Consider the following 18433-nt stretch of genomic DNA (forward strand, 5'->3'; position numbering starts at 1 on the left):
GTATCACAAACCAAGCCGTGATACCAGCTATGTCTATAAATAGAACAGGAAGAAATAGGTTTTAAAGAATTGCAAGCTGACAGCACAAAACATCTGATTACTAAGACAAGAGTACTGCCTAACTAGTGCACAGATCAGCAATACCCTGAGAATACAAAGGTTTAAACTTAATCTGAATTTTCCAATCTCTAAATAGAAATGCAATTGAAGTTGAACAATCAAAAACATAAAACTATTAACTGTAAACCTCACTGACAAGAAAACTTCAATGTTTACCTCCAGTAGTCTCAAGCATGGGAAACAAGCTGTTAAAAACTGTTTACAATGATGCATATATGTCAAAATATTTTCCCCGTTTACCCATATTAATTTTAACTGACAAGACTTATCAATGCTCATTTAATTCATCTGCCCTGCTACTCACTCATTATTTATTTAGTCTAGAACATTAATCATTCTGAAGGCACACAAATCTCACTTAAGGCTATTTTGAAAAGCTGCTATGCAAAATGAGTGAGATGGTAAGATTTCTCACTGAGTTCACTTCCAGATGATTAAAAAATCATCTGAAAAATGTGGATAACAAGATATGCCTATGTATTCACACACATTCATGCCCTCAGACAAAGGACAACCACAAGCAGCTTCCATACTCTGAAATCAGCCTTCTAATTGAATTGCAGGCTATCAGCCCTCACTAAGACTTTTCCTGACATGAGTAAAATTCGGTTATCTTGATAGACTTGACGAAAGTGTCTAAGCACAGAGCAAGAAAAGACAGATAAGGGAAATATGTGACTCTTTTGAGAGCTCTCTTTAGAGGACAACCTAGCAAAACTTCCAGCTTGAAAAAGGAAGCATTTTCTTTGGTGTTTTAAGATGGGGAAAGAAAACTCTAGGTCATCGAGATATTGCACTAGGATAGATTAAATTATAAAGTATTAGGCTGGCTTTTTCAAGGTTCATCGTTTTCATTAATTTTTATGGAAGTGTAGTGTCTGATGACAAAAGCACTAGGAAACAAACAAACAAGCAAATACACCCATATACACACACATATCCACTAAAAGAAAAAAAATCAATACTGGAGAAACTCAAGGAAATCACACAGACTCCAAAGTCATGTCCCAGAAACCCAAAGTTAATGAAAATCAATGAGTTTTCATAAGTGAAGCCCTGGAAATTTATCAGACAATTTTCACTGGCAATACTTCTGCCTGTGAATTACTGGGATACAAACTTCTGTTGCTGGGAGAACAGAAGCTGTATGGGATAAGCTAGATAAGTTAATGTTTCTGGTGACTCTCTTTTCTTCCCATCAAAAAAAAAAAAAAGGTAAAAGAAGGGAAACCATGAATAAGGTTCCACCAGAACTTTAAAGACAAGCTACAAAACCTAGAATAGCCTACCTAAAGTCAAAAGAATGTATATATAAGTACCATTCAAAAACCTATCCTTTGTGAGACTTGTAAAAGTTACAGCATCAGACAAAAAGTGAAATTGCCAGCCAAGTGTCGGTGTTTATGGGACCTCACCAATTTAGACAGATTTGCAATTATTACTAAAAATAAATTTACCTTTCTCAGACTCCATAGTCTAGCTTTACATTTGCATATGATGTGTACAGCATTATAATGTTTCCAGGGATTGGGAAAAATCCCACCATAGTGCTCCTCTACTATTTCTAATGAGCTAAAATTATACCCCTGAAGAGGTAGGACCATGAGAACTAAACAAAAAGTACATGTGAAAATTGCAACAGTTTAGTTTTATAGTGACCAAGATAAAGGCACATTTAGTGCCATAAGTGAGAGGAAGGTCCTTCTTTCCCTTTCAATCAGTCCTGCCAATCCTTATCTTGTACCACCATTAGTCTTTGGCTCTCCCAACACTGGCACAATCAGCCTGCTAAATCCAGCTGAAAACCAATTTTCCACTCTGAGTAAATTTTCAGCCAAACCAATTATCTCATCTCATTTGCTGCCTGGCTAATGTGGTCAGAAGTCTCCAAAACTGCCCTGCTAAGATGCAGTCCTGACTGGCCATTGATAGATCTGTAAGCAAACAAGCAACACAGCTTCATCTGCTCTTAACACTGCCTGAGGATGTGTGAGCTCAAACAGGAGGGGAAAGAAGAAAGAAAGAAAAAATCTGAATGAAAACCACTCACACTTATTCACAGCTCTACCAGAAATGCAGCTGTAGGAATCTCTGGTGTTGCTGCTGACATTTCTGTAGGTAGATGTCTGTGTTGAAGAACTCCACTGTTTGCATGACCATTTTCATAGTCATTACAGCAGTGATCTTAACCAGATACTGGAAAATCACAACAAATTTAATTTATCTCCCAATTTCTTGGGCTCCACTGCAAATTTAAGCTACACAGTTATACCCATTAGGCCGCTGAGTCAAGATGCATCACAAAGAATGTAATTTATCAAGAGGATCGTGACACAGAAGAGACTTGGCTAAGAACCAAGGTGGAAAAGCTCCAGGGATTAAATAAAAATGATGGAATGGATATTTCCATTAGAGAAGAACTCCATATCCTAAATACTAATTGAAAAACACTGGAAGATAAAATATCAAGAAAGATAAAACGTTGCTGCAGTAAATAAACATTCTCACCTTTATTTGTCCATGCCAAATCACCATTTTTGTTTGCAGGGGAATGGAAGGTCTTTCAAAACACTAATTTAGTGTTTCCTCCTAATCAGTTATTACCCAGACTGATAACTGTGTTCTGTTTTTTCCCTTCCCAAAAAAGTCTCTCCCAGAGGACAGTGCTTAAAATATGTTAATATAGTATCACATCCAAAACACAGAACAAAAGTCTCTGACTCTTCTCTTCTGACTCATTTTTTTAAATGTAATCACAAAAGCCAATTTATCAAAAACTTTTCACAGAAAGGGCATTAATTCTGGCAGACTGGAAAAACAAAATAAAACACTGTCTTAAAAAGATTGCCAAGCATAAGTCTGAAAACAAAAGATACTCTGCCCAGTCCAATCAATAACTCAGAACAGAGTAAGACCTGCAAGATTTAAGCTCAAATTTCTACTGTGTATGCATGTGAGAGAAAAGTGCTATTGATGGATTTTTCCAAGCAATGTGTCCAACACCTACAGAAACTCTTGACTTTTGAGACAGCTCAGGTAACTAAACCTAACATTTTTGCTACAGCAGACTGAAAAATAAACATAGTTTATTATAATTTCTAACCAGGGGATCTCTCTCAGTAAATATACTTTTCTTTATAGTTGCTCTTTAGTGTAAATAAAGTAATATTATAGCATCATTTTATTTCTTCAGTCATGAAAAATGCTCATTTATATTTAGAACTGAGACATGCAGCATGACCTGGGCTGCTCCAGTTCTTAACAGTGACATTTGGTTTTTGATGCTATTTTAATGCAATGGATAATTAAACAATCCAAGATCTCTAAGAGAGTGGGAAGCAAAAGAAAAAACCCTTTCAGCTAAGCTCTGGGCAGACAGGACATCTTCACACACAACCCCTCATACTGGAGAAGCAGGTTATTTCTGATATGATTAGGAACCCATAACTAACCTACAAGTAACAAATACATATTTGAAACTTACGAGATCAAATCCTACAGAGGCAGTTCCCAGCCTTCTACCCTTTCCTAATGGATGCAGAATTTCTACTCTTCCTCTTCCTCCCCTTTTAGGTAATCAGAAGGTAGCTCCTCTTCTCAAGAGTGTTCAATCCCACTGATCACATCAAATGCTACAAATTTAGGAGAGGAACAAAAACTCCACATCCTTTAACATAAGGGAAGCAATATCAGCTAATAGCTGGAAATTGTGGCTGTTACCTATATTGCCCATCAGCATTCTTTAGCTCAAGACACCAAGTCCTCAAACACATTTACAAAGAATAAAATAAATTCTTCTGCTTGCTATCTCTTTGTTTTTCTCCTTTCACAAAACATGTATGGAACAGCGTCCCTTGTGGTGTTAGCTGGGATGAAGCAGGAGGTTCTTTGTCACATGAGTATTAACTTTTTTCCCCCTTATTTTTAATTCTTACAGCATTTAAACATAGTAAACTTCATCTTGAAATGTATTTTGTACATATATAAAACCAGAACTTGATGTGAAACATTTTCTGCAAAGACTAACCTGTGATGATAAGACATTCATTGTGATCCAAGACTTCAGTGATGAGCCTTGACACAATCAGTTCTGGATTGATTAAAAACCGAATTTCTTCTTGTACCAGTCCTGCCCCGGTCACACCACCTCCAACAAAACGGTTTGCAAAGTCAACCTACCAAAAACACATTCAGGAGAGTTAGGATAGGATAAAGAAGAAAAAAAAATCCTTTTGTTGCCAAAGTAAATAAAATCCAAAATTTTAATTATTGTGTTGAAATCTGCTGCTATCACTCAAAACCATAAGCAGAGAAAGTGATTAACACGATCATGCCTCTTTCTTTTTTTCCATTCAACTTCTCAGAAAACTTACAACAAATGAGATGTTACAAAGCAAAAAAACTTTGCATCTCAAACGTTCCAAATCCAAGTTGTGTGGGTTTCCCTTGAAGAAGCACATATTTCAGAATAAAACACACTTCAGTAGATGTGACAGATGAAAACAGCATTCTTTTTAGGGCCATTGAAATGTCATTAGTTTGTCCTTTGGAAAGCATTCTGCCCCAGCTATGCACATGGAAGTATCTTTAGATTAGCACGGCCCCTGTAATAGTTCTATACCTAAAAAACCCTCTAACAAATTCTTCTTGCAATGTACTAACAATCTGTTATGAATTGTCCTTGAAATGCACTTGAATAAGGCAAATACTTTTGACTCTAAAGGTTTCTGTTTGAAATAGAGAAGCTCTGGACTATTTTTTGCTTCAACAGTACATATTTTGCAAATTACATTTTCATACAGACAAGTTTTAAAAGGAGTTTGTTTATTCAATAAACTAATTGCTATTCACTCAAATTAACTGCCCATATAAATTTATAATTTTTAGAAGTTACTTCATCCTCCAAATCCTATTAGCTTCTTACTGATTTTTACTTAGGTAGCTGATGAGAGCACAGGTACAGGAGGGGGACAGAAGTTGCTGGGGTGCCATGAACATCTATAGATTACAGACTAACCCAGGAGGCAGAGTCCAAAGCACACCAAGAGCTAGCCACTACAGCAGCATGTGTTCCTCTAGTCTATCCTGGAAATACCAACATACTTCAGTTGTTTGAGATTTGCTAAACTTGACTATGATAAAAAAGTTATATGAAAACCACTCAGATGTACAGAGTGCCAGGGTCCCAAAGCACTGTAACTGTGCTGGGCCCAGCCTTGACCCACACAAACACTCACCCTGTCCTGCACCTCACCTGTGACACCTTGCCTCTGGGCCCAGCCCTGCTGACGTCCATGTGCTCACCAGACATCTCTCACTGTCCCTGGTGCCCTGACTCAGACTCATCACTCTGCCTTTGTCTGATGGCACAGCCACTCAGCAGGGGCTGTGGTTGGCACCATCCCTGCCCACTGAGGCTGGGTCACTGTGGACTCCTGCACTGTCCTGCCCTGCTCATCCTGCTCCCTGCTGGAGTGACTGCTCTGCTGTCAAATTATTGTAGAACTCCCATACCTTCTCAGTGATTTCTCAGGGGCAGCTCCTCAGAGCACTGACTCCTCCTTTTTCACAGTCAGACAACAAACTCCAGGTCCCTTCACAGCATAACCAACAAACTCCAACTCTCTTGACAGCACAACCAGCTCACCCACTCTTTTGTAGCACTCGTCTTCTTGTTTGACACAGCTGTGGCCTATTAAGGGCAGGCCTGCTCCTAATCTTTGGTAATTGGTACAGCTGCAACTCCTCAGGTGTGAGACTACCCTCTGCACTATTTTCTTAAATTCTATCCCTCCACACTGCTCCTCATCTGAGCAGAGGTACTTTGTTTGATAAGGTTTGAAATAGCCAAGAGGAAAATATCAGATCCTAGGTAATACCCCCTGTTTATACAGGGTACAACACCAGAAAAATGGTTATTATTGGGCAATTGCCGAGTTCTTCATAATTTCAGCACACATTTAAGTGCCCCAGTTTCATAAAGTTATGAGACATTTTAAAGTCTGTGCAACAAGCATTGCAGAAAAGAATTCTTCTTGTCTCCTTCCTCCTCTTCCAATGCAGTACTTGTCCCTGGCTAAAAAAGTTCTAATTTTTACTTTTTTTTGGTAAAAGAATTCTAGAAGGCAGACCTTTTTTTTTTTTTTTTTTTTCTTAAAGAAAAGCAGAAAGCAAAAAACTAATTTGAAAACTCAAATGTGTTCCTTCCTATAAATATGGACAGGACATCCTCCTTATGAATTTATTTTGCTGACTGTCTCCCAGACTGAAACAGTGGTGCTGGCAGCAGCAAGAAAGTCTCCTGGGTCACTGACCTGGTCACTGTCTGGGGCACAAGAATAACTTTTTTAAAATAAACTGAAACCCTTGACAAGTCATCAAGATCACAGCCTGAATCTTTTGTCTTGTCAATCTTTGATCCTGGCTTGAACCAGAAGACCTGAAGCTGTCCAGGACTTGTGATTTTCTGTCAGCCCTTTCTGTAACAGGTACATGTGCTACCTAGATGAGCTGGGGAACATTGACAGTACTGCCCACAGAATTAATTTTGATAGGTTTTTTTATGCTGCATAACATCTTGTCATTTAAGTCAATTGAGGACAAACAAGTAACTTTATTAAGCTGATAGACCATAAAAGTATGACAAAAACACGAAATCCACATGAACTGTTATATGCACTTACCTGCAGCATACCTTGTCCATTGCTTTCAATGGTGCCTTCATAGGTGACATGCAATCTAGATAATTTTTTCTGAGATCTACCATTGAGGAAAAATATTGTACAGAAAGGATCATTTCAGAACCCCCACAAAAACCCATTCATTTTAAAACAAAATTCACCCAAACCCCAACTGCTTAAACACCTTGAACATAAGGTGGTTTTTAAAAAAAACAAAAACCCCCAACGGATTAAAAAAAAGTTTGCATCACAAACTTGAAACAGAAACAATGTCATTTGTCAGTTTCCCCACCTTCTACCATAAAATCCCACATCTGAAGTTCTAAGTTTTTCTTGCTCCCCAGCAATGAAGCTATAATACTTGTGCTCATGCTGATCATCACCCTTAGTTCATTACATTACCTGTCATTTCTTAAATCAATAAATGACTGGTAATATAATCCCTCTCTTTTGTCTCCCCACTCAAACAACAGCATCAAAGATATGTTTGTGTTTTAAAACTTCAACTAATACTTGTTTTCTTTACAGAAAAACATATGGGACAACTCAGGACACAAACTACTTGTGGCAATTCAGCCACTGCTCTCTATTTCTTTCTGGAACAGTCCATAGCAAAGATTGTTTTCTGTGGTACTTCTAGACCTCAATCAACTCCAAATGAATGACACCCAGTTATTGTGGACTTAAGAAACTTCTTACAGGATGTTTGACTTACCTCTCCCAGTCTGGAAACTCCTGGAGACACTGCCTTGTGAAGGTCACCAATCCCGTAGGTTCTACAGGCAAACCAACCCCAAAGGAAAATGTATTAAGTGTGGGAGCTTAGGCCTCAGATTATTTTAACTGGTAATCTTTGAAAATTACAAACATCATTCTTGGTCAATACCAAGAGCTTAACTTTCCTCAAGAGTGACTCTGATTTTTCCCCTGACAGCCCATGCTCTAACTGAAGACAAGTAACATGAAGACCAAAATATTCTCTTCCCACTTTGCAGTTTGAGTATTTTAGTTTTTCCAGATCTAGGAAAAACTATTTCTTAAGTGATTTTCACTTTAACAACACTCAACACTACTAGAAAGACCCAGTAGTTGAAGTGAAATGTGCTGCTTTAGAGAAAAGGAGATTGTGAATCTTTAAAATCAACACTGTTCAGTGCTAGAGAGTATTCAACCTATGGAGGGAGGAAGCAGCAGCTCATATTTCCAAGAAAGTCCAACTATGTCAATAAGCATGCAGTGTTAGCAGATTCCAAATCAGGCAGTTTTTAACCCTGCCAAGATGCAAGTGAAATTCACTGTATTCCAACTGAGAAAAGACTCCTGCCCTTGAGGGAAAAGGAGGAGCTGTTGCTTATTGCAGGAAGGATGCAGTATCATCTTTTCTCCTTACTTCACTCAAAAGAAATTCAGTTTTGCAACAGAAAGAAAATATCAACCTTTTATTAGGTGATATCATCTCAATAAAATCTTTAATTAAGACTTGTTTCTCTGCTACAGTAAATCTACTTTGATTTATGAAAACATTGAGAATACTATGTAAAGCACAAATGCATCCTTCTAAAAAAGCCTTAAGTAGTCCTATGCTTTACTTTAAAATTTAGGTTAAAAAAAAGGTTATTTTCTCTGAAAAAAGTGCATAGCTTTCAAGCACAACAATCAAGTGCTCTTTCACAAGGGAATTCTGATATCATTTGTGGTATTCTGCAAATCAAGCATTCACCTTTTGAGCACAAAGTCTACAGTTTCCAGCATTCTTTTACAGAGAACTCTATTATTATTTACAATAAAAAGAGCTACAAAATTATTATAGTAACTTATAGAGCTAAGTTACTTCAGCCTTACTAATTCCTGGGACAAAAAAAAAGAATAAGAAATGGGGTATTTTAAAGGTACGATAGGAATTTTTAATTCAAGAAAAGAGCATTCAAGAATCTCATTAAATATTATTTAAAGTTATAATGTTAGGAAATCTAATATGGTAGTTTCATAAAGCATGTTCCCATCAGATTTCATATTCTCAGGGGCTCAGGGACAGCTGCATCAATTTAGGATTTGGTTTGCACAAAACCATTATAACTCAGGTATTAAAAAAAGCTGGTACACTGTATCTCTTCTCAGTCCTACACATAGATCACAAGTTACTTTTACCTCAGAGATTTAGTTCTATTGATATTGCTTAAAGTCTGACAGCTGAAATAGGATATAGCTGCATTCATTTTGTGGCGAATTAAAATGATAAAGATGGTCTGGACCAAGTAAGAGGCTTTTTTATTTAGTAGTTTAAATCTGTCTTTCTTTTAAAACAAACCCTTCTGAGAAAGAATGAAGTTAATAGTAAAATGCTGACATGTAAAGAAAAAGTTCTTTTAAAAAAGGCCATTGTAAGGGTATGGCTGCAGATCTGATGTGTGCTACTCCAGTAAAATCTCTTTCTCCCCAAAAAGGCAATATATAAGCTATGGTAGTTATCACAAAAATAGATCTGTTTGTGAAAGCTTATGCAAATGTTCAAATCTGTGCTAATAACAGATCATCTGACTATGCATTAAATTTCCCAAGAGCAGGAGATATCTCATCTTCCTATCATTTGCTTTATTTGAACTGGGCAAACCTAAAAACAGCTTTGCTTTGGAATCATAGAAGAGAAAAACCTGAAATATCAAGACAAGCAGGGGAAAATCCCTCAGAACTCCAAACTATAATCAGAATACTAAATATGCATTCTGCAGGAAAAGTGAAGCTTGACTCAAAATCTTTAAGCCTGTGATTTTAATGGCTGTAATGGTGCCAAGTTCCCTCTACATCCTCACTTTGATGTGGTGATGGAAGTGGTTGCATATATTATTGGCATTATATATATATATATATCTACACAATGATATACACACACATTTTTACACACACACACACATATAAATATATTTCTGTATTTCACACACATCCTATAAATATTTATATCTATTTATCAGAAAAAATAAAACAGAATGAGCTCTGGGCAAACAATTTACTTGCATGCATAATACACATGGTAAGAAGTGCCATTAGTATGAAAATCAGTGTACTTGCAAGCTGACTTTTGTTAAATACTTCCATCATGGCTGTGTAGCCATTTCTAAATTGAATGGGATTAAATTTATCATCTATCTGCTTTGCAGCTCAAAAAAAGAATAAAGGATATACTTTTTTCGGTGACTCTTCTAAAATAGCAGAAAAGGGTCTTAAGTTTCTCAGGCTTTCTTGGTGACCTCCCTTCAAACAACCTGAAAAACAGGAAATAAAAACAAACAATTAGATTTCAGGGACACAGTGCAGAGCAATTAGTGCTACTTACTAATTGCAATTTGATTTTTTGTAATTAGTATGCACACATTTCATTAGCTTTGCATTTAAGTACTGTACTGTAGAAAGAACTCTCTAGACAGCCCCTCTGTAATTCAAGATCTTAGAAATAATGAGTTTATTGACTTGCTGTATTTCTGATGAAGATGCCAAGTGAATGCTTCTTTCACTTGCACCAATCTTCTAATACCAAGAAATGCAATTTCAATAGGAACATTTTGGAAAGCTACTAGTTTTATTTGCAGCAAATTGAAATGTTTAACAGGTCATTAAGTGACCAAGGGGTGAAAACACATATGTTGGGTACTCCAAATGTCCCCCTCCTTTCAGCTCAGTGAGTTGCTCAGAGGAATTAATGCAACCTTGCTGCTTTCAAGAGCTGCACTGCACCAGCAGCATTTCTAAAGAAAAGAACCTTCCCCCAACAGAAATGGCTCCATCCACTGGGCTGTTACAGCCATTCTAACAGACATTTGTAAAAAACCTAAGCATTAAAATGAAGGATCCTTTTTTAGCCATTAAGTGAATGTATTCTTTTAAGGTTAGCTGAAATACTTTTACTGCATCATCTGTCTTCCAGCAACTTGAACATGCATTACTTAATTTCCCTTCCAGCAGAGTGACAAGGCATTGTTATTGGCAACACATAATGGGATTTATCTGGAAGGAAGAACAGCAGTGACTTCAGAAATAAAACCCTTTGAATAGGAAGTTTACTAAAAGATGTCTGATCCACTGAAAGCCCTGAGGATATAAGATTCCCCCACAAAAAACAGTCTAAGTAAAGCAATGACACAACATGATTCATTTGTTTCTGTGTAGTGGAATGACAATCTGCCTTTAAAACCAGAATGCCGAGAGGCGAGTTAAACTATATTCAGCAAGGAAGTGAACTGGATTTTTTTCAGCATTTAAAAATCCTTATGATGTATACAGGCTGAAGAGATCAATTCTGAAATCTCTATTAAGTCACAGAGGTTAATTTTATTATTATCACTTTATTGTCTGAACAGTGAATCAGGACTTTAGGAAGGAAAACTCCAGACTTTTACAGTCTATTCTAACATGGGCCTATATGCAAGTTCTGTCAAAGCCTTGAGTTTGCACAGATAAAAAGGGGTTTATAAAAGGAATCAATGTGTGCATGTGTGTGCAGATGTTTCCTAAATTACCCCCAACCTCTTATCTGGAAGTCTCAATTCATATCAAGTCTTTAAATTGCTTAATTTAAATGTCAGCCTGATCATGCCTTTACTAATTTTTATGCCTCTTCACATCAAAGTGACATCTTGCTTACATTGCAAACCCTCAGGAGAGAGTTCTTCATCACAAAAGGCAATATGTGATCCAGCACAAACAGCAGGCTGGGCAGGAAAGGTGCAGAACTATGGCTGAAGTAAGTCAGACCACTAAAATCAGTCATATTTGTGAATGCAACAGGAAAAGCAGGGGAAATTTACATGATTCAAAAAAGGCCTTGTCCTACCCCACTTAAATGAGGACATCACATGGCAAATTTACAAACATTTTAACCTTGAACCTTATTTCTGAAATAATCAATCAGGCAACATAATGAAAATTTTCTTTTTGAAGCAAATGCTTTAAAGAATAGAGCTATATGAAGGCATCACTAAGATATTAAATAACATTATTCTTCAAGTGCTGCAGCACAGTTCCTACTAAAAATCCACCCAAAAATCTAAGTGGAAACCACATCATTTCCTGACAGAACCACCTAGGGCCAAAACCCATTAATTTCAATTAAAGCACTCATCCAGATGAAGTGCACTGTAAATCAAACACAAAGCACTGCAAGTCCACTTTCAGGTGAAGTAATTAAAATCTTAGTGGCAACTGCATATGTAAGCTTTGTACAGGATGTTCCCACTGCCATGCAGTAACTTCAATTTATCAGCTACAGGAGCTGAGAGAGCCTCCAGGACTGATCACCAAATTCATCTCTGGCTCTCCAGCACTCCAGGGGAGTAGCAATGCTAATCAAACAGAAAACCTCCCCAGAGATACATTCAGGCCAGAGATTTGAAAACATAAGAAAGTAGATGTGTGAACTTTGTGTTTATGACTTTGTAGATTGTTAAAGTCATTGTGGCTAAATGAAAAATCTTTCCTAGCAAATATTCAGACATTTAATTGTTCTGAAGAGAAATACAATACATGAGAAATAAAATACTAAAAATAGTAAGAACTGATACTGAATGAATGCTAAGTGAAGCAAGCATACAGTAAAAAATATATTACTTCACTTAGCAACTGCCAGCAACCATACAGTAAAGCTACAAGGCAACAGTTCATAACATTTCAACAATTATTACAAAAACATGTATGAGCGTTATCCAAAAAATTCTAGGGTGGAAAAAGAAGCATTGTAAAAGTGCAATCAATATTCTGGTTTTTGCAGTCTTGACTGTCAATTCAAAATTGTCATATTTGCAACCAATATTTCCACCTTCTAAAGCTGGAGTCAAAAGCTCCAAAGAACCTACTCCCAACTCCTTCCTTGCAAGTTTAAGATAGACTCTAAACTTGCAAAGAACTTCAAAGGGTGCATTGAAAATAACACAAGAGAAATTATTTAAGAACATTAAGAGCTTCACAAAAGTGACCTTGGTTTGCATAGAGTTTACTGGGGAGAATTTAAACCTGCTTAAGTAAACAGTTCCCAAATACACTGTTTCTGAATAAGGTAAAATTAAAATGCAGTATTTACCTGTAAAATTTAATTTCTAGGAATTAAATTGCTGCCCTGATGTTACTCTAAGAACTGGCTCCAGCAGGAGCCATTACAATCACGTGATTTAATCTCCCACTTCCATAATTTCCTAATGATATTTCCATACCCAGGCTGGGCTTCCTTTGAATGTTTCTTTTCAAAGAGAATAATCATGTCTTTACATTGAAGTTGGAACCTACTGTAAGACCCAGAAAGGTGTACACACTGTAAGAGTATGCAAAAATTTGCAGTATGGATCATACCTCAAATAATAATTCCCATTCATAAACCCATGGCATTCCATGGGTACTCTTTGCAGAGTGTGGGTACACTATTTTGTACTTGTGATCCCTACAATTAACCATGTGTACTGTTTCCTCCACTACCCATAGCCACTAAAAAGCATCTTTACTACTGGACTTAAAGGAACTTTAAGTTGTTTGTTTATTTTGCTTTTCCTTATATTTTAGTGTGATCTCACTAAAGATAACAGACCATCCGAACAACTATAAAACATTTAACTAAAACCTGATGTTCTCCTACAAATAGAAGTCAAAGAAGGACTTACACAGAAGTCATATGGATAGATGAATTTCACCCAGTAAAGGGACTGAGCAGGGGGAAGGATGGACAGTAAAGGCAGAAATTAAAATACTGGAAAGATGTTTCCTTCCACCTCAAGAACACAGCTAATCACTAAATGGTTTTAGTCTAAGGCACTGGATGACAAAATGTTTGGAAAAGTGAATAAACCAAATATCTTATTTTTTCTATGTTGTTCCATTTCAAGCCTATGCTTACCTGATGTATATATACATGTAGGGGTGGAAATAACATACTTGAAGTATGTTCCTGTCAAACTTTAGTGCCCTCCATATGATTGAGGGCTATTCTGATTAAGTGGCTGAGCATCCTCAATAGGAACCACTGAAATTTCAGGTTGATACACAGCACCCTAAAGGAAAAACTAATATAGTGTTGAATGGTTCAATAGCCTCATCATTTAGGACTGCATTAGTTGCACTGGGGAGCACATAAGAAGCATCTCTTCCATCTTTCTCCTTCAATTCCCAACCTCTTGGAATAAAAAAAAGTGTAGTTCCAGGAACACACAAGAAATACAAAATTCTCTTTTTCAAAACCAGTATCATATTTCCAGTGAAGTATTTTTTGAGCTTTGACTTCTAATACTAACACACAGCTTATCAAAACAGTTTCAAAAGGATTCTCTCTCAGTATGATTTGACATTTTTTATCCAATTGTGCTCAAGGCAACCTTAGTCACATCCACATTAAGGACTGCCTATAGATATTAGTGTATCAAAGGTCAAGCAAAGCTGTGTGCATTAATGTGCACAGAGAGAGAAGCCACCATGTGAGATTTGGAATGTGTCTACAATTATGTGTGCTTATCACACTATTGCATGGGACAGACAATCTCACTCTCTAAATATATGAAAGCAAATCTGATTACCATATAGGAATAACTGAAATTACATTAATTACCCATATCCTTTGCCTCAAGTGTTTTCTGAGAATGCTGTTTTGTTGATTATTTATTGGGTGGAGTTCCCCCCATACAGAAATATATATCTGCCTTTTAAAATGGAGTTTTAAATCTCAAAAGCCTCACTTCAGTGAATAAGATAAGAGATAGGACCAGTCAAGGACTTTTCATGAAGAATGGAGCTGCAACAAGTGTTTCATTGCTATAATTCATGCTTCTCTTCCCAAGGGAAACAAACTACACTATATTTTGGGAACAGCAATACCCCAGAGACCCACTCTGGTCTCCAAAGTACCCCAGGGGGTGTGCAAGACAATCCACTAGGCTGCAGGAATAATATCTTTTTGTCCCATTCATTAAATAAAAAAACATTTTGAAGTAGTGGTTATTTCATCTTTATCTCATCCTTTCTAATTTTTTTTCATGTTTTATAATGCAATATATTAGTAAAATAGCACATGTATGTAACTCTTAAGTAAATAAATACAAATACATTGGGGTGTATAAATATATATTTTTTTACATATATAGTATAAACACAATATATTGCTCAAAAATGTTTTACTGATAAGTATGTGTGATCAAAAATGTTTGGAGACCATAGCCCTAAATAGTTTTAAATACTAATACCTAAACATCACTTAGATAATGCAAGATGAAGAAACCGTAGCAAATTTAAAATGGGACATTCTTATATCCAATATAAAATATAAACCCTTACTAGAAAGTCCTGCAGTCACTAAAAATATTTGAAGTGATAATTAGAAGGAAAACAATTCAGTATATTACAGCTTTATTTTATGCAATTTGGACTTAATGGGAATCAAAAGCAGAATAATCCAAATAAGAAATTCCTTCCAGAGAGATGAAAGGCAGGCAAACTGCCCATCCCTCTGACAAAACAAAAGGAAATGCCACTGTCCACATCTTGCATTTCCGGATAGAAAAACAGAGCACAACCTCCCACAAGTCAAGTACAGCAACCTCAGTTCTTTTCTGGTGCCCAGTGTGTGCCTCTTCCACTCAGCATGAATTCTATCTGTCTGCATTAAAACTGCCTTCCTGCTCTGGGCTTATAAAGGACATCATTCCAGAGTTCTCTAATTTCCTTCATAGCAAGCAGGAGAAAAACAAAACATTCAATATTTCAACCTCGTGGGCAATTTCTTATTTACTGTGATATGTTATAGGTACAAACTGTCATCATCTGAGAAGTTATTTAAGAACATTGCACTATTCAATAACCTTACGTTGAATTAAATTTGATCTGTAGATAAATAATGACTTTTAAGATGTGTGTAAACAAAAAAAAAAAAAGGAGCAATGTAATTTTGTTGGGAAATCTAAATACAAAAAACTATCTTTCATCTCAGACACTCCCATATACTCACACATCTCTTCTCTGTGCTTTTCATTTTGTTGTTCCATTTATTGTGGCAAGCAACTTGGTGCATTGTAAATCTGTTTTAACAAAAGGTTTTGGTGATTTATGAGTCTTAAAATGCATCAAGTTGATATCTGACCCTGATTAAATGATAAGATGCTAACTGCAAGGAATCAACCTCAGAGAATAGTGGGGTGAAATGTTTTACCCTGGGGAATCTAAAACAAGGGACAACCAACAGCATGGTACAACTAAGTTCTGGACTACATGACTATATTTACTAAGCTAAAAAACCTTCAGATTCAGTACTGTTTTAATCACTATAGCAAAGCAATTATGCCAGATTCATAAAAATAGTCTCCTTTTGAAGTTGTCTATTTAGAGTGTTTCCATATTTACCAAATAGAAATGTTGATTTAAATTTTTTTACAGAAAATTATACTCAACCTAAAGTAATCCACCCAAGGCTAATCAGTTCCCATGCCCAAAGTAGGCATAACAGAATGAATTTTGTAGGATCAGTGTCCTTTAACTCAGAAAACCTAGAACCACTTATCAGAGGAGCAATACATCTCAGTCCAAAACAAGCTCTCTCAAAGTCATTAGATAATCTATGCCCAAGAGAATATTCATTAGTGTTATGAAATTGATGTTGTTTACGGAGAGATAATTGCATTACTGGTAAATTAGATTTCAATTCTCCTGCATAAATGTACCATACAGTTTCCCATTTCCTTTCATATATTATACATTCCATAAAAGAAATATATCTTAACTAGTGTGTTTTTCTCCTCATTTCCAATCACTTGAAATTACTTTAAAGGTTTGTTTGATAAAGATGAAGAAATTCAGTCCCAGTGGAATACTGGTGGTTTCAGACCAGAGCATGCACTAATATATGTGCCAGAAGATCTACCAGGCTCATGCTGTTAGACTTTACTGCCCTCAGTTATGAATTCAAGCCCTATATTGCATCTTCACTTTAACCACAGAGTTTTTGAACAAAGAAAATGAAGAGTCCTTCTCACTTGACACAACAGCTAAAACAGATCTGTAGCAGGTCAAAGACACAGCAGGAGCAAAGCAGGTCCTTGGCAAACCTGTGTCATTTCCAGAACACTGATTCAATATTGCAGACATTTTTCCTCACATTTTGCTTTCCCATATAACCAAACTAGACAGTTTCCTAAATTACCAAATTCTATAGTGTCTATAGTAATTAGAACCATCACCACAATCAACTATTTTAAACTCTGCAACCAACATCATAATGTAGACAGTCAATGCAATTCAGGCTCTACATTCAACCAGAATGCAACTTCCAAGAAAAACACATCAATAAGGTAAATAAAATGGCCAATTCAATTCTTTCTTTCTTTTGTGATGGGTTATTTTGGAATAAAACTGCCCAATCTAACGTCATCACATGTATTATAGGAGTGTTTTTAAAAAGAAAAATTGAACAGTCTGAATTTAGCTTGATATTTTGAACAGAAGTAATATTTTATGCTATTTAGTAAGATCTAATGTTTGGCCACTGAATGGATGTCATTCTACCTACTCAAATTCATAAATATTAAAGCTCTTGAACTATTATTTCCTTTTTATCAACTACATTTGAAATGAATTATCTTATTAATGACTTAAGATTAATAACAGGCTCATCCCTGCCAACCAAAAAAGGGAAGAATTCAATTAAATTACTGAGTATTTAATTATACACAGGTGACTTTCAGTCTGTAGCAAGATAAGGAATCACAATGGACAGTCAGTGTCAACACACACCATTAAACCAAGTGCTTCTGTGTCAAAAGAGGAATGGCCACATTGATTCTCCTCTCATTTGGCAAGACTAACAGCAGGAGAGAAGTAAAGCATGGATGATGTGTGTTAATGCTAATACATACAACAGCCTTCCTCCCAATCAGCTACACTCATGTCTCTATGAGCCTTACATTTTAAACTATCTTGCAGTGACTGTCTTGTTTTGTCAAACAGATTTGTACCTTGGGAGGAGTAGGGGTAGAACTTACATTATCATAGTTAACAGCACATAAAAACCTAGAGCAGGGAGAAGACTGGGAGGAACAATGGAACATTTCAGCATTTAAATGTAAAAATCATAACTATTTTATAGTGTATAAAAAGATACTAATATTTAAGTCTGCATAAAGTGACCTGACAAAAGACTGTGGTGTAAAACAAAAACCACAAGAAAATGTACACAATTATGTTTCTAGCTTAGAAGTGGCAAATTTCCATTTTTCAGCCTCAGAGATTTGAGGGGAGGAGTGGGAGCCTTTTCTATGAATGTAGACAGGTCATGAATAAAGGAATGGAGGAACATCACCTTTTCTAAAGAAAAGTCCCTCAAATGCTAGCATTCATGCACTCAGTAGTTTGGCTTTGTTAGGGAACAACAGCAGATTATTTCTGATACCTTAAGAACAAAGTCATTCACTCACAGTCACGTAGCAAATGAATTATGCTGAGGAAAGAACTAAGTCTGAAAAAAGCAACAGACCATAATACTGTGGGGACAAAAGGTTGATGTGTGAACAATCTGTTATGCCCATCCCTAAGCAGACAGAGCAGAGCAGCAGCCTCCAAAGCCTTTACATCAAAACATTTTTATAAGCCGGAAAAAAAGTCACAAATATTTAACTTCAGTC

The 18433-nt window shown here is 36.3% G+C and overlaps 1 protein-coding gene across 5 annotated transcripts in view; it reads right to left on the reverse strand.

Moving 5' to 3' along the window:
• PARG (poly(ADP-ribose) glycohydrolase) overlaps nucleotides 1-18433 on the reverse strand; it is a 62542-nt gene that overhangs the window by 12393 nt on the left and 31716 nt on the right. For all 5 annotated transcript variants that reach the window (XR_009418850.1, XM_059476580.1, XM_059476579.1 and 2 more), the window contains exons 10-13: nucleotides 9981-10060; nucleotides 7516-7576; nucleotides 6804-6879; nucleotides 4148-4295 (exon numbers count right to left, since the gene is read on the reverse strand). Coding sequence is in view for 4 of the 5 variants with exons in the window: in XM_059476580.1 (XP_059332563.1) it covers nucleotides 4148-4295; nucleotides 6804-6879; nucleotides 7516-7576; nucleotides 9981-10060 (365 nt within the window). In the remaining variant the exon portion in view is untranslated. The remainder of the gene's footprint in view (nucleotides 1-4147; nucleotides 4296-6803; nucleotides 6880-7515; nucleotides 7577-9980; nucleotides 10061-18433) is intronic.

The sequence above is a fragment of the Ammospiza nelsoni genome, chromosome 8 (assembly GCF_027579445.1).
Source record: "Ammospiza nelsoni isolate bAmmNel1 chromosome 8, bAmmNel1.pri, whole genome shotgun sequence".
Lineage (NCBI taxonomy): Eukaryota > Metazoa > Chordata > Aves > Passeriformes > Passerellidae > Ammospiza > Ammospiza nelsoni.